Here is a 12619-nt window from a genome sequence, read left to right as displayed (position 1 = left end):
CATTCTTTGCAATTATTCGCAATTCTTTGTAAGATGGAGGCCATACGATGGGGAAATGACAACGATGGGAGACAGTAAAGGCTTTACTGGGGACATGAGAATCAAAGGTGAAGATGAGAGTCGTTGAGCAGATCGAAATCTGCAGAGTTTTGCGGTGAATGGAAGGTCAAAGACTGGGCACTTGGGCATTTGAATGTGCAGTTGTAAGTGACTTCTTTTTACTAGGTCATTTTGCCATATGCCAATACATAGCAAATCAATGTTAAGGTACCTGCAGGTTGTTCAGCACAGATTAAAATGGTAAACGGTTAATAAAATATTTGATTTACAATATTTTCATACTGTGCATTGTGTTCAAAAAAGGCATATTCATTATACATATTTTTAAAAAGAGACATGTAATGTGAAAAATTACAGGAATCAGCATTGACACTGTAAAAACCAATTGGAAAAAACTCACTTGTCGATGATGTACTTCAAATTACTGTACAAACTGTTTTCTCTCCCTTCATAGGGCTCAATGTGGAAGGTGACCTTTCAAAATAAAAGATCACAATTACTTGAGGCACAGGCAGTCTTCATTTCAGGATAATTATACATCTACATCATAATGCAGTAGGGTTCAACTTCTGAAGAGAAATTCTTAAAAAGCTCCCTAGGGCAAGAATGGTTTCTAACTTGTGCTGCAGCTATTCTGGATTTGTTATTCTCTAAAATACAATGATTGCTACACTATTCTTGGCAGTCTCATGAAGAATGATCAATGAATGTTGATGATTAAAATATGTAATTGCACACAAAATGAATAATTGCAAATGCACTTCAGAATCTGAATGCAGGAGTTCAAAATGCATTAGATACTACAGATCAAGGGATCACTCAATGAGGAACAAAAGTCACGTATTACTAGCAGATTATATACTGGGCAAGTTTTAATGGTTTTTTGTGTTGCTGAAGTGACAACACAAGACTGATTTATATTGCTCTGGTGTGCACAGCAGTGTCAGGATTTAGTTTTATTAGCAAGCTCAAGAAGCAAAAGTGGGGGAAATCAAGCAGAAAAATCAACAGAAAACAAGAACAAAATGCAATCAAGAAAGTTAGCATGATAAATATGACAACATCCAGAGTGCCTGCCAATACATAGCATTTGTAGGATGAAAATTAGTCTTTTTCCAAAACTTAGTCATTGAAGTAGACCGCAACATAAATGCACGTGAATAGAATTACAAACCTAAACAAAATTAACATAAACCTGTCTGCATTACTTTCATAGTATATGTGTGCCCTTTAAATATACATTAACTCAATATAGTATTAATTTAAAAAATGATGTGGTCTTTGTCCTTTTAGATAGAAGTTTCAAAACAGATCGATGTTTCAATTGAGTTCAATAAAAAAGACAAGAACCTCTATTGAACTAGCATATTCTGGCATATTCCCTCTGATCTAGATCTATCCCCTTAGTGATGTCATCAGCACTCAACCATCGACCTGTACACATTTACTATCTGTACCAGTGAAAATCAATTTTCTTCTTGACCATCTGTCAACTTTCTCTTAGTCACTGGTTAAGTGCTTGGTTCTAAGCTCTGCTTTTCCAATGATGGTAAAAATGGACTTGAGCTGGCTCATGGCACAGGCAGCGTTGAAGATAGGCCATGTTGAATTTTCTGATTTGAATTCCTCCTCTAATTTGAAATGCCCACTGGCACATGAAAAGCTTATTCAGAGATTTTGGCCTGTAGCACACTTGGCTGGGGAATGAAAAATCCAGTGAAGCAGCAGCTAGTTATTGTTCACAGCGGTACAGTTGAGACACACGAGCAATATTGCTACTTTTGGTAAAGGTATGGTGATCCCGTCGTAGGAGAGTGGCCATTTTTAGAGCTAAAGCCGTCCCTCCAGTAAAAGCACAGGTGCAAGCTGCATGAAGGTCCCCGACTGAATCAATGGAGTCACCCAGTTCCCTCATATCTAGCTCCAAATGAAGAAGTTTGCTGGTTTCAGGAGCAAGGTTCGTCACTTAAGCAAATTTTTTTTTGGAGCCCATAACTCCCGCACTGCCTCAAACATGCACAACCATTGCTCTTTGCACACACACTCACTCTGTCAAAGCTGTATGGCACACTTTTATTGAAAGTGAAGATGGGAGCCAAGGAACAGCAAACAGATGCTGAGACATCCAAGTTGAGGTGCTCTTCTGCTGTTTGGGAGTTTCTAACTGGGCCTAACAGTCGTGGATGCAGAAGAAATCCCTGTTGTCCTAAGAGCATTCCATTCAGATGCTCCTCCTTCAAATAATGTGAGCACTGTGGACTGCTGCGCAACAAAGAATTCATGACTGCTTCCTGGATAGCGGCCACTAACCAGCATAATGTTTCTGTGGTCAAATATCATCTGAGCATTAATTGAATGCAAACCCTTTCTCTTCATGGCGGCCATGATGTTGAGATGAAGGGCCCTGATACCAACATGGGTTCTATTTACTCTTTGCATTTAAGGGAATTTTACCATCTGGTGAAAGTTGTGCATCCTGGACAGTTGATGCCTCCTTTCCTGTTTGCCTCTTGCAAACATAGCAATTGCTATTTCCCCGACACATGTGTGCATAGCAGACCGTCTGCGATGGAAGATGTCTCCTAGGATGGTTTGGAAGAATCTGGTAGCACAAAAACTTCATCCTGTGGAATCTCACTTCTACGGGATGAGCCGAACCTGTTCCAGATATCTGCAGATCATCCTGCAGCAAATGGTACTACTGTCACAATCACTTTGTTAGAACAACATAGCCTGTCTTGTGAAGTGGAGGCAGTGAACATGTACCTATAAACACAAGTCCAGAGGTAGTGACTGGTGCGACAAAACCCCTCAGGTGTCACTACCCCTGTATTTGTTGGCCCCTCATGAATTCTTTGTTCTCATCGTATGACATGCAGTACATGCGGAACTTCCAATAGAAATGCCCATCCTCATCACTAATACAATTTAAATGTAAGTATAATAATAAAGGAAGGTATTGGTAGGAATAAAAACAAAAATGGCAGACATAAGCAAAACCAACTAATGCATGGGGCAAAATTCAGAAAAGAAATACTTTTGCCAGTGATAGAAACCACACATCTCCCTTTAAGAAATCCACTTAAGCAGGCCAGATCCCAGGATGTTCATGCGCCCAGTTTATATGAACAAACTGCATGCTCTGGATAAAGCCTTGTCCTAAATCAGAAGATTTAGTGTGGGACCACCTTCAATTTAAGCAAAATTTTAATATTCAAACGAGGCCTAAGTGTGATGCTTGCCGAGATATTTCCTACTCTCATTATCTCACCAATCATAATGCCCCGGCTGGGCGAGCAGCAGAAAGTTTACCAATGCTTTACCCTGGTAGGTTGCATGGTTTTAACTGGTTATACTCCAGTAATCCCCCTATCCCCCCACCCTGCCGCATGCATGGATGCCCTTAAACCTTGGTTTTGCCATTGTGGCTAACCTCCGAGTTTGGACATATGAAGGGTTTCCCTGTGTGAAAAGAGCATTAACAATACCCACTTTAATTTCTAAGTGGCAATGGGTGCACAAGTTGTGCCATTTCTGAAGAAACACCCACCAGTTGTCCAAGGTGAGAGTCCCTCTAACTAACACCTGTTCAGTTGCTCATTTATTTACTACACAACTTTAGGGTCATACAACTAATTCTGCAACTCTATAATCTACTTTTTTTGAAAAAAACGCAGGCTACACTAAAGAATGTAGGCAGCAAAATTACATCCCACACAAAGGGCAAAGAGTGTACCTAATAATTAACATTTATAGGAAAACCAATACTAAGATTAAATACAGCACAGAATTTTCTGTATTCTATCCATCTATTTAATGAACTCATCCACATGTTCTCAGCTGAATGGTGGTTATTTAGAATGTTCCTGTTTGCATATATTCTTTGAGCTCAATAATTATTCATAATGATATAATCAGTAGTGATTTGTTGAAAGTTCTATATTGTTTTTGTTATTGGTGCATCTACATGTAAATCAGACAGCATGTCCAAACTGCATTGTGCGAAGGCATGTGTAAAAGATGGTATTTATTTTTTTTGTTTAATATCACAGATACAATCTTCCCATTTTTGTGCTTTTGCAAAAAAACTTCTCAATGAACAAAAATGTAAAACAGGAGTGAGTAAATTATGTCAGGATTTATTTCTAAAGCATATCTCCCAGAAATACTGCTACAAAAAAGTGCAGGGTCTGCAACAGCCCTGATAGATGCTTAAAGGTGCAGTTATAGTGTGTCAAAAATTAATGTAATGCAGATGTATGATCCTGATCTGACACCTGAGTGCATTACAGCCAAGATAATTCAACAGACGAACGGAATGAGAGATTATCTTTAAGAGGCTTCCTTACACCAGTCTGAATTTGCAGAGGGCCGGCACTGATGCCTGCTTCCTCCTAATATTAAAAGTTAGTTACCCGGGGAGTGAAGACCTTAGTATGCATTCAAACACACATGCACAATGATTTTGATAGCAGTGCAATCAGGATCTGCTGGCTGAACAGTGCACCATACAGATACTGGTCTGAGATTGCTTGCTGTAGTGTAACTATAGCCTTTAAGAATAGATTAGAACACCACAATCTACTCATGATAAAGGAGTACCTATATCAGACGTCTAAGAACATGTGCTGGAAAGAAAAAGTAGGATTAAATGTGTGCAAGCTGAACAGTTTGATGTATGCAACAGCTTTAAGATTTGTACAGTTACAAAAATAAGTTTACCTAATACCACATCAAGGACTTAAAACTATTAAATATACTATTTTGGATAATTATTAAAACAAATATATTATAATTAAAAATATAAAAAATAAGGCTTGAACTATGTTAGATCTGGTTAGTAATAAGAGAAGGCTTGCAACAGGAGTAGAGTTGCTAAGAGATAAATGCAAGCTTGTAATGGAGAGTGTAAGAAATGGCAGAAATAATTACTTTGCTCCAGTTTTCATAGAAAAGGTGCATACTGAGGTTGTAGAGTTGATCTTCAAAAAGAAATGGCACTAAAGTTACTCAGACTGAAGGTAGACAAATCACCAAGAGCAGACAGGTTACATCCAAGGACCCCAAGCAAAACTGGGGAAGAAATAAGAGGTACTGACTACTATGAATAGGGAAAAGAAATACACCTTAAATAGTAATATTTTTAATGAAATAGAGGAGTAAAGCAACCATGGTGGATATTGAGATCATTAAATGGTAAGAGTATAAAAAGGCACACAGAAGTTTGGTTCTGTGCACTGAGGCATTGAATACAAAAGTAAGGAGGTAATGTTGAACTTGTACCTGACCTTAGTGAAGCCACAGTTGGAGTACTGTGTAAAGTTATTGGCTACTGATTACAGAAAGCACATAAATGCAATAGAATTTTAAAAATGCAGCTTGGGGCTGTTTTTATTAAAACGGAGGCGTTGTGATAAAATAGTGAGTTTGTTTCTGGTCAGCAAGGCAGTAATGAGGGCACAAATTTAAATATCAAAACTTAAAAAGGGGGCATTAGAAAAAAAATATTTTATGGAGAAGATGGAATTCTCTGCCACAAACTATTGTTAAAGCAGAGACCATAAACTCTTTCAGAAAGGCATTAGATAATTGCTTGAGAAAGGGGAACATTAAGGGTATATAGGGAGTGAGTAGGAGAGTAGGATTGGACTAGATAACTCATGTGGCAAGCAACACCAGCACAAATTTAATGGGTCAATTGAACTGTTTGTGCTGTATCGTTCTGTACAGTTTCTGGTAACTGGTCGTTAGAAAATACCTGAAAATATACATGCATCCAGTTTCCATGTTATTGTTATCTTCATTGCATTCTCTACAGTCTCCACCATACATGCATCTGTTTATTTTAAATTATTTATACAATGGAGAACAGAATGTTTGGAGTGATTGAATTATAGCAGAACACAAAAGTTCTGCAATTAAAAAACATTTATAAAGTTGAATTTCTTAAGGATTTTGTACATAAAGATTTTGAAACGTTTGAGTCATGTCAATCTAGATTAAGTACACAATTTCTCATAAGTCTTCATAGGTCAAATGCAACATCATACGAAACAAAAACTATATTTTTATTTAAAAGAAAACAAAAACACTTAATTTACTAGGCCTGCAGTGTTATTCAGTGTCTAAAATTGATACATCTTTGAATAGGTCAATCTTCTCCAACACCCTTCAATTTTTTTTGTAAAGAGATAAAACTTAAAGCTGAAGGTAATTCCTATTTTTGTACTAATTTAAAGGACTTAAGTTGAGAAGCAAATTTACAGGTAATTGCATGCTGTAGGTGTATCCTCCAGAAATAATGCATCTAACTTAGATGCTATAATTTAAAATTAGTTTGTTTCAAGCAGCACACTTGGGCTCAGGATACATAAATCTGCTCCAAAGTCTGGCTTTTTACTGCAGTGCTGTTCTACTGTCTCCCACTAGATGGGAACAGTCAGCAGTTTTTAAAACTTTAAAAAATGATCTCAACATCAGCTTATTTAAAAATGACTTTAAATTTGCAGAATATGAGATCGAAATAAAGGCTGCAGGACTAATAACCAACAAGAGTCACTGGTAGGCAGTTTAACATTTAAAAAAAATAAAAATATGCTTGCTGTTTTACTTGCGTTTCTGATTTGCAAACTAAAATTCTCTAATTTACAGCCATCCAAGCCCCTCCACCGCCCCCACCCCCTCCCCAAACCGCTGAGCAAGTATTGGGCCCCTTCTCCTCTCCCACAAAGAGCAAGATTTCAGCCTCCCTTTTCCTGGCCCCCCGCTGTGTGTTTGAGACCCCTTTCTCGCTCTCCTCCCCTCCCTCATGGAGCATACATCAGGAATCTCCCCATTCCACAAAATGAACAAGAAACAAACAGAGCACCCTCAAAAATCCTTGCAGGACAATGGTTGGAAGACAACAAGTTCAAGTAGTCAGCAAGTATCAATAATCCCTGAAGCACCAATAGAAGTCCCAGCATCTGAGCAAATTGACTGGCAAAGTAAAATTGGAAATGAAACCAAAAACTTCCCACCCACCATCTCCCCCCCCACCCCCCAAAAGCAAGCTGAGCCCTCCACCCTGCTGAGCAGCAAGTCATGGATTGCCTTTATTCCCTCCCACGCCCATAGCTGGCTCAAATTCCCATTCACTTACTGCGTCTTGCATCTCCCCTTCCAACCGTCTTCCCCGCTGGCTGCATTTTCTGTTCCAACCTACCTGCCGATTGGCAATCCCTTCCCCCTGTACCAAAGCCCCCACTGACTGCTCACTGCTGTTGCCCCTCACAGGCTACCATTGCTGTGCTTCATTTCCTTTTTTACAGTAACCCCTCTCCCATCACAAAATACATTTACCATCCACGGCAACCCCCACTTCCTTTGGCTGTATTTCTTCTCCCCCAATAGTTTGCTGTCCCATGTCTCAATCCCCCTACCCCCATTGATCTGAATTCTCCTTGCTCAGCTTTATTTCTCTCCCTCCTCACCTCTCCTGTTCCCTCCCACTGTCTTCTCCTTTTCCCTCTGCTCCATTCCCTTTCCCTCATCTACCTTTACCCCTCCCCCGACCTCTACCTTCTTACTCCTTCATATTGGTTCCATTCTCCCTTACCCTCTAACCCTGCTTGACCTGTTCAAATTGGTCTTGACCAACCGTGTGTAACACCACAGAAGATCGACTAGTATTTATTTATCCTTTGGTGTATCAACTCTGAGAATGCAGGAAACAATGGTAACTCCACTACATCTGCATTAGTACTCCACAAGTACCTGATATTCTGAATTTAAAAAAATGATCTTGTACAGAGCAGTCAGTACTGTGCAAGGTTGGATTCCTGGACACCATCCTGGACTGGCTATAAAGGCTCCAGTTTGGCCCAATCTCCTAAAAGAACTGAGTTAAGTCAATCACAGTCTAATGTAAGCATAAACAGAGACAAAAATCTATTGGAATATATGAGCTATAGGTACTATGGAGTAACTTTACAGCACCTTCAAAACTTTTTTATTCTTGTAGATCATAGGTTCTTTTTCTCCGGTTACGACTCTCAATTGCATCACAATCAGATCCAATACAAAAGAAACCAGATATATTTCATTGAGCTGCTTTGCATTTCTAGATTGTCAGCCCGAGATCTATTTTGCTTTTCATTCTTTCCCCCGCACAAAGTTTATTCTAGGACTTCTGTATGCCAGGTATAAATTTTAAATGTTTCAACAATTGCAGGACTTTCTTTACTGCTAATGGTTGTGTTTGATGTCTTCGCTTTTCGCTTGACAGCATTTTCCATTATAAAATCTGTCAGCAATTCTGGGGAAGACAAGGCTGCAATGTCTCAGCTAAGATATTCAGGCCAAGGAGGCAAGCACGGTCAGCTGGGCTCAAGGAACCTTTCAAATTTTTTTAATTAGACAAACCATAGGAATGTTGGGAAGATTGTGTCAGGTTTAACAATGAGGTGCTCTCCCAAACCTTCAGCACATTAAAAACAAAGTTAATAGTTTTGCATCTGGTTTTAACTGTCCCACTGGCAAAACATTCAACAAATCAAAACTACTTTGTTAAGCAAAACATGCTGATTGATTTGTTTTTTTTGGCAATGGGACATTTGAGCCAATTAATCCATTTCTTCAAAAAAAGATCTTATTTATAAAAAAAAAGTGCCTTTTAAAGAAATGCAAGAAACAAAAACAACTTATCTAAGCGCCCCAAAAAAAATCCAAACTCATTTGACCCCATTACATATCCTCTAAATATACCGATTAGCAAAAATTAAACAGAATCATAGAATCATAGAAGTTTACAACATGGAAACAGGCCCTTCGGCCCAACATGTCCATTTCGCCCAGTTTATACCACTAAGCTAGTCCCAATTGCCTGCACTTGGCCCATATCCCTCTATACACATCTTACCCATGTAACTGTCCAAATGCTTTTTAAAAGACAAAATTGTACCCGCCTCTACTACTGCCTCTGGCAGCTCGTTCCAGACACTCACCACCCTTTGAGTGAAAAAATTGCCCCTCTGGACCCTTTTGTATCTCTCCCCTCTCACCTTAAATCTATGTCCCCTCGTTATAGACCCCCCTACCTTTGGGAAAAAAATTTGACTATCTACCTTATCTATGCCCCTCATTATTTTATAGACTTCTATAAGATCACCCCTTAATCCCCTACTCTCCAGGGAAAAAAGTCCCAGTCTATCTAACCTCTCCCTGTAAGTCAAACCATCAAGTCCCGGTAGCATCCTAGTAAATCTTTTCTGCACTCTTTCTAGTTTAATAATATCCTTTCTATAGTAGGGTGACCAGAACTGTACACAGTATTCCAAGTGTGGCCTTACTAATGTCTTGTACAACTTCAACAAGACATCCCAACTCCTGTATTCAATGTTCTGACCAATGAAACCAAGCATGCCGAATGCCTTCTTCACCACCCTATCCACCTGTGACTCCACTTTCAAGGAGCTATGAACCTGTACTCCGAGATCTCTTTGTTCTATAACTCTCCCCAACGCCCTACCATTAACGGAGCTCCACATGCGCCTCCTCCCACCCTTCATCAAACCCCATCAACATATCCTTCTATTCCTTTCTCCCTCATGGGTTCATCTAGCTTCCCCTTAAATGTATCTATGTTGGTTGCCTCAACTACTCCTTGTGGTAACGAGTTCCACATTCTAACCACACTCTGGTTAAAGAAGTTTCTCCTGAATTCCCTATTGGATTTATTAGTGACTATCTTATACTTATGGCCCTTAGTTCTGGTCTACCCAGCTAGTGAAAACATCTTCTCTACATCTACCCTATCAAAACCTTTCATAATTTTAACCTCTCAGTTCTGATTATAATCCTAGTAAATCTTTCTTGTACTTTCTTCAGTGCCTCTATATCCTTTTTATAATATGGAGACCAGAATTGTTCACACTACTCCAAGTGTGGTTTAAGCAAGGTTCTATACAAGTTTAACAAAGCTTCCCTGCTTTTCAATTCTATCCCTCTTGAAATGAACCCCAGTGCTTGGTTTAAGGGCCTTATTAACTTGCGTCGCTACTTTTAGTGATTTGTGTATCTGAACCCCGAGATCCCTCTGCTCTACTCCATTTAGACACTTATTTTCAAAGGAGTGTGACTTCCTTATTCTCCCTACCAAAATGCACCAGCTCACACTTATCTATATTGAAATTCATTTGCCAATTACATGCCTATTCTGCACATTTATTAATGTCTTCCTGTATTTTGTCACAGTCCTCCTCAGTATTAACTATACCCCCCAATTTGGTGTCATCCACAAATTTTTGAAATTGTACTTAGGGTCCAACTCATTTATGTAAATGGTGACCGCTTCCCACATTTTGCCAATCTGAGTAACGAGCTTTAACCCCTTTTCTGTTCTGTAGCCAGCTTGCTATCCATTCTGCTACCTGTACCCCGACTCCACATGCTCTGACCTTAGTCCATGAGTCTACCATGCGGTACCTTATCGAAGGCCTTTTGAAAATCCAAATATATTACATCTATTGCATTACCCTTGTCTACCCTTTATGTTACTTCTTCAAAGAATTCAATAAGGTTGGTCGGGCATGACCTTCCCTTTTGAAATCCGTGCTGACTATTCTTTATTATACTTTCGGTTTCTAGATGTTTTTCTATTTCATCTTTGAGTAAGGATTCTATTATCTTTCCTACCACCACGTTAAGCTAATTGATTTATAGTTCCCTGGACTGGTTCTATCTCCCTTTTTAAATATAGGAATCACATTAGCAGTCCGCCAGTCCTCTTGCATTATTCCCTTTTCTAATGAATTTTTAATATACATTATATATTTCTTCCCCAATTTCTTTTAATATGCACAGATGCGCATCCATCCGGACCAGGGGTTTTATCCCCTCTCTAAATTTGATTGGTTTATCAATTATCTCCCCCCTTTCTATCTTAAATGTCTTTATATCTTTTTTGATCTCTTCTAATGTCATGCCAACCATGTTAGTCTCCCTGGTAAATACTGAGGCAAAGTAATTATTTAATATTTCTGCCATTTCGCTGTCATTACCTGTGAGTTTATCATGTGTATCCCAAATTGGCCCTATCCCTATCCTGATTTTTCTTTTGTTATTTATGTGTCTGTAGAATACTTTACTATTTCTTTTATATTCCTTGATCATTTAATTTTGTAGTTCCTCATTGCATTCCTAATTGTTTTTTTGACTTCTTTCCTAACTTTTCCGTATTCCCTTTTGTCATCCTCTCCTTTGTTGTCTATGAACTTAGTGTATTGCTTTTTCTTCTGTTTCAATTTTGCTCTGATTTCTGTATTCATCCATGGCATGCCATTACTGGCTAGTTTGTTTTTGCTTTTTTATTTGGGATGTATTTCTCCTGGACTCTATTGAACACCATTTTAAACATTTCCCATTGCTGTTCTTTATCTTAAATCGTATTATGTTGCGATCGCTATTGCCTAGCTGTTCCCCTTCGCTTACTTCTCTTATCAGTTCTGATTCGTTTCCCATTACTTGATCCAGCAGTGCTTCCTCTCTTGTTGTGCATTTTACATACTGGGTAAGAAAGGAGTCCTGCACATATTGTAGAATCTCCATTCCCTGTATCCCTTTACCTATCTCTTCTTGCCAGTTATTTAGGGGTAGTTAAAGTATTCCATGATTATTATTCTATGTCCTTTACTTATTTCACATATTTGCTTGCGGAGAGGAGCGCGCCGAGAGCGGGTCACAGCAACAAAACAAAACTGCAATGTGACGTCACAGGTAAGGCAGGTAGGTGGTTGGTGGTGAGTATCTCTTCTGTTTTCTTCTTTCTTAGGACAGTGGGCTAAGTAACTTACAGCATAAAACTAATTTTAAAAAAAACTAAACTTAATTTAATAAATTAAACAAGGCTGGTACTTGGTTCAACCTAAAAATGTGATTGGCATTGTAGTAATCAATTAAATAAAATAGTTATGACAGGGAAGGAGATGTGTTGCAGCTGCAATATGTGGGAGCTACTGGACAGTTTTATCCAGGGCGACTACATCTGCAGCAAGGGTCTGCAGCTCGAGGAACTTTGGCTCTGAGTTGAGGAGCTGGAGTCTGAGCTGCAGACATTGCGAGGCATCAGGGAGGGAGAAAGTTACCTGGACACTTTGATCCAGGAGGCAGTCACGCCTCTTAAACTAAATACTGTAGAACTGGCATGTGGTCAGGGACAGGAGGGTGTGACTGCCAGTGAGGCAGGTACGGGGATCCAGGAGGTAGCATTGCAGGAGCCTCAACCTCTGCACTTGTCCAATAGATACGAGGCTCTTGCAGCCCTTGTGGATGAGTGCAGGGACTGCAAGGAGGATGAGCAAACTGGCCACTGCACCATGGTTCAGGGGGCCATTCAAGTAGGTGGGGGGGGGGGGGGGGAAGTAAAAAGGAATGTGGTTGTAGTAGGCAACAGTATAGTTAGAGGGATAGGCACTGTTCTCTGCAGCCAAGAGCGAGAGTCCCGAAGGTTAAGGACATCTCCTCGGGGCTGGAGAGAAACTTGGAGTGGGAGGGGGAGGATCCAGTTGTCGTGGTCCACGTT

The 12619-nt window shown here is 39.5% G+C and overlaps 1 protein-coding gene across 5 annotated transcripts in view; it reads right to left on the bottom strand.

The window, feature by feature from the left end:
- LOC137321907 (glycoprotein endo-alpha-1,2-mannosidase-like) overlaps positions 1–12619 on the bottom strand; it is a 73168-nt gene that overhangs the window by 15840 nt on the left and 44709 nt on the right. For all 5 annotated transcript variants that reach the window (XM_067984763.1, XM_067984768.1, XM_067984765.1 and 2 more), the window contains one exon: positions 461–534. In XM_067984763.1, coding sequence (XP_067840864.1) covers positions 461–534 — 74 coding nt within the window. The remainder of the gene's footprint in view (positions 1–460; positions 535–12619) is intronic.

The sequence above is a fragment of the Heptranchias perlo genome, chromosome 5 (assembly GCF_035084215.1).
Source record: "Heptranchias perlo isolate sHepPer1 chromosome 5, sHepPer1.hap1, whole genome shotgun sequence".
In the NCBI taxonomy this organism is placed as follows: Eukaryota; Metazoa; Chordata; class Chondrichthyes; order Hexanchiformes; family Hexanchidae; genus Heptranchias; species Heptranchias perlo.
This window is presented reverse-complemented; position numbering and strand designations above follow the sequence as displayed.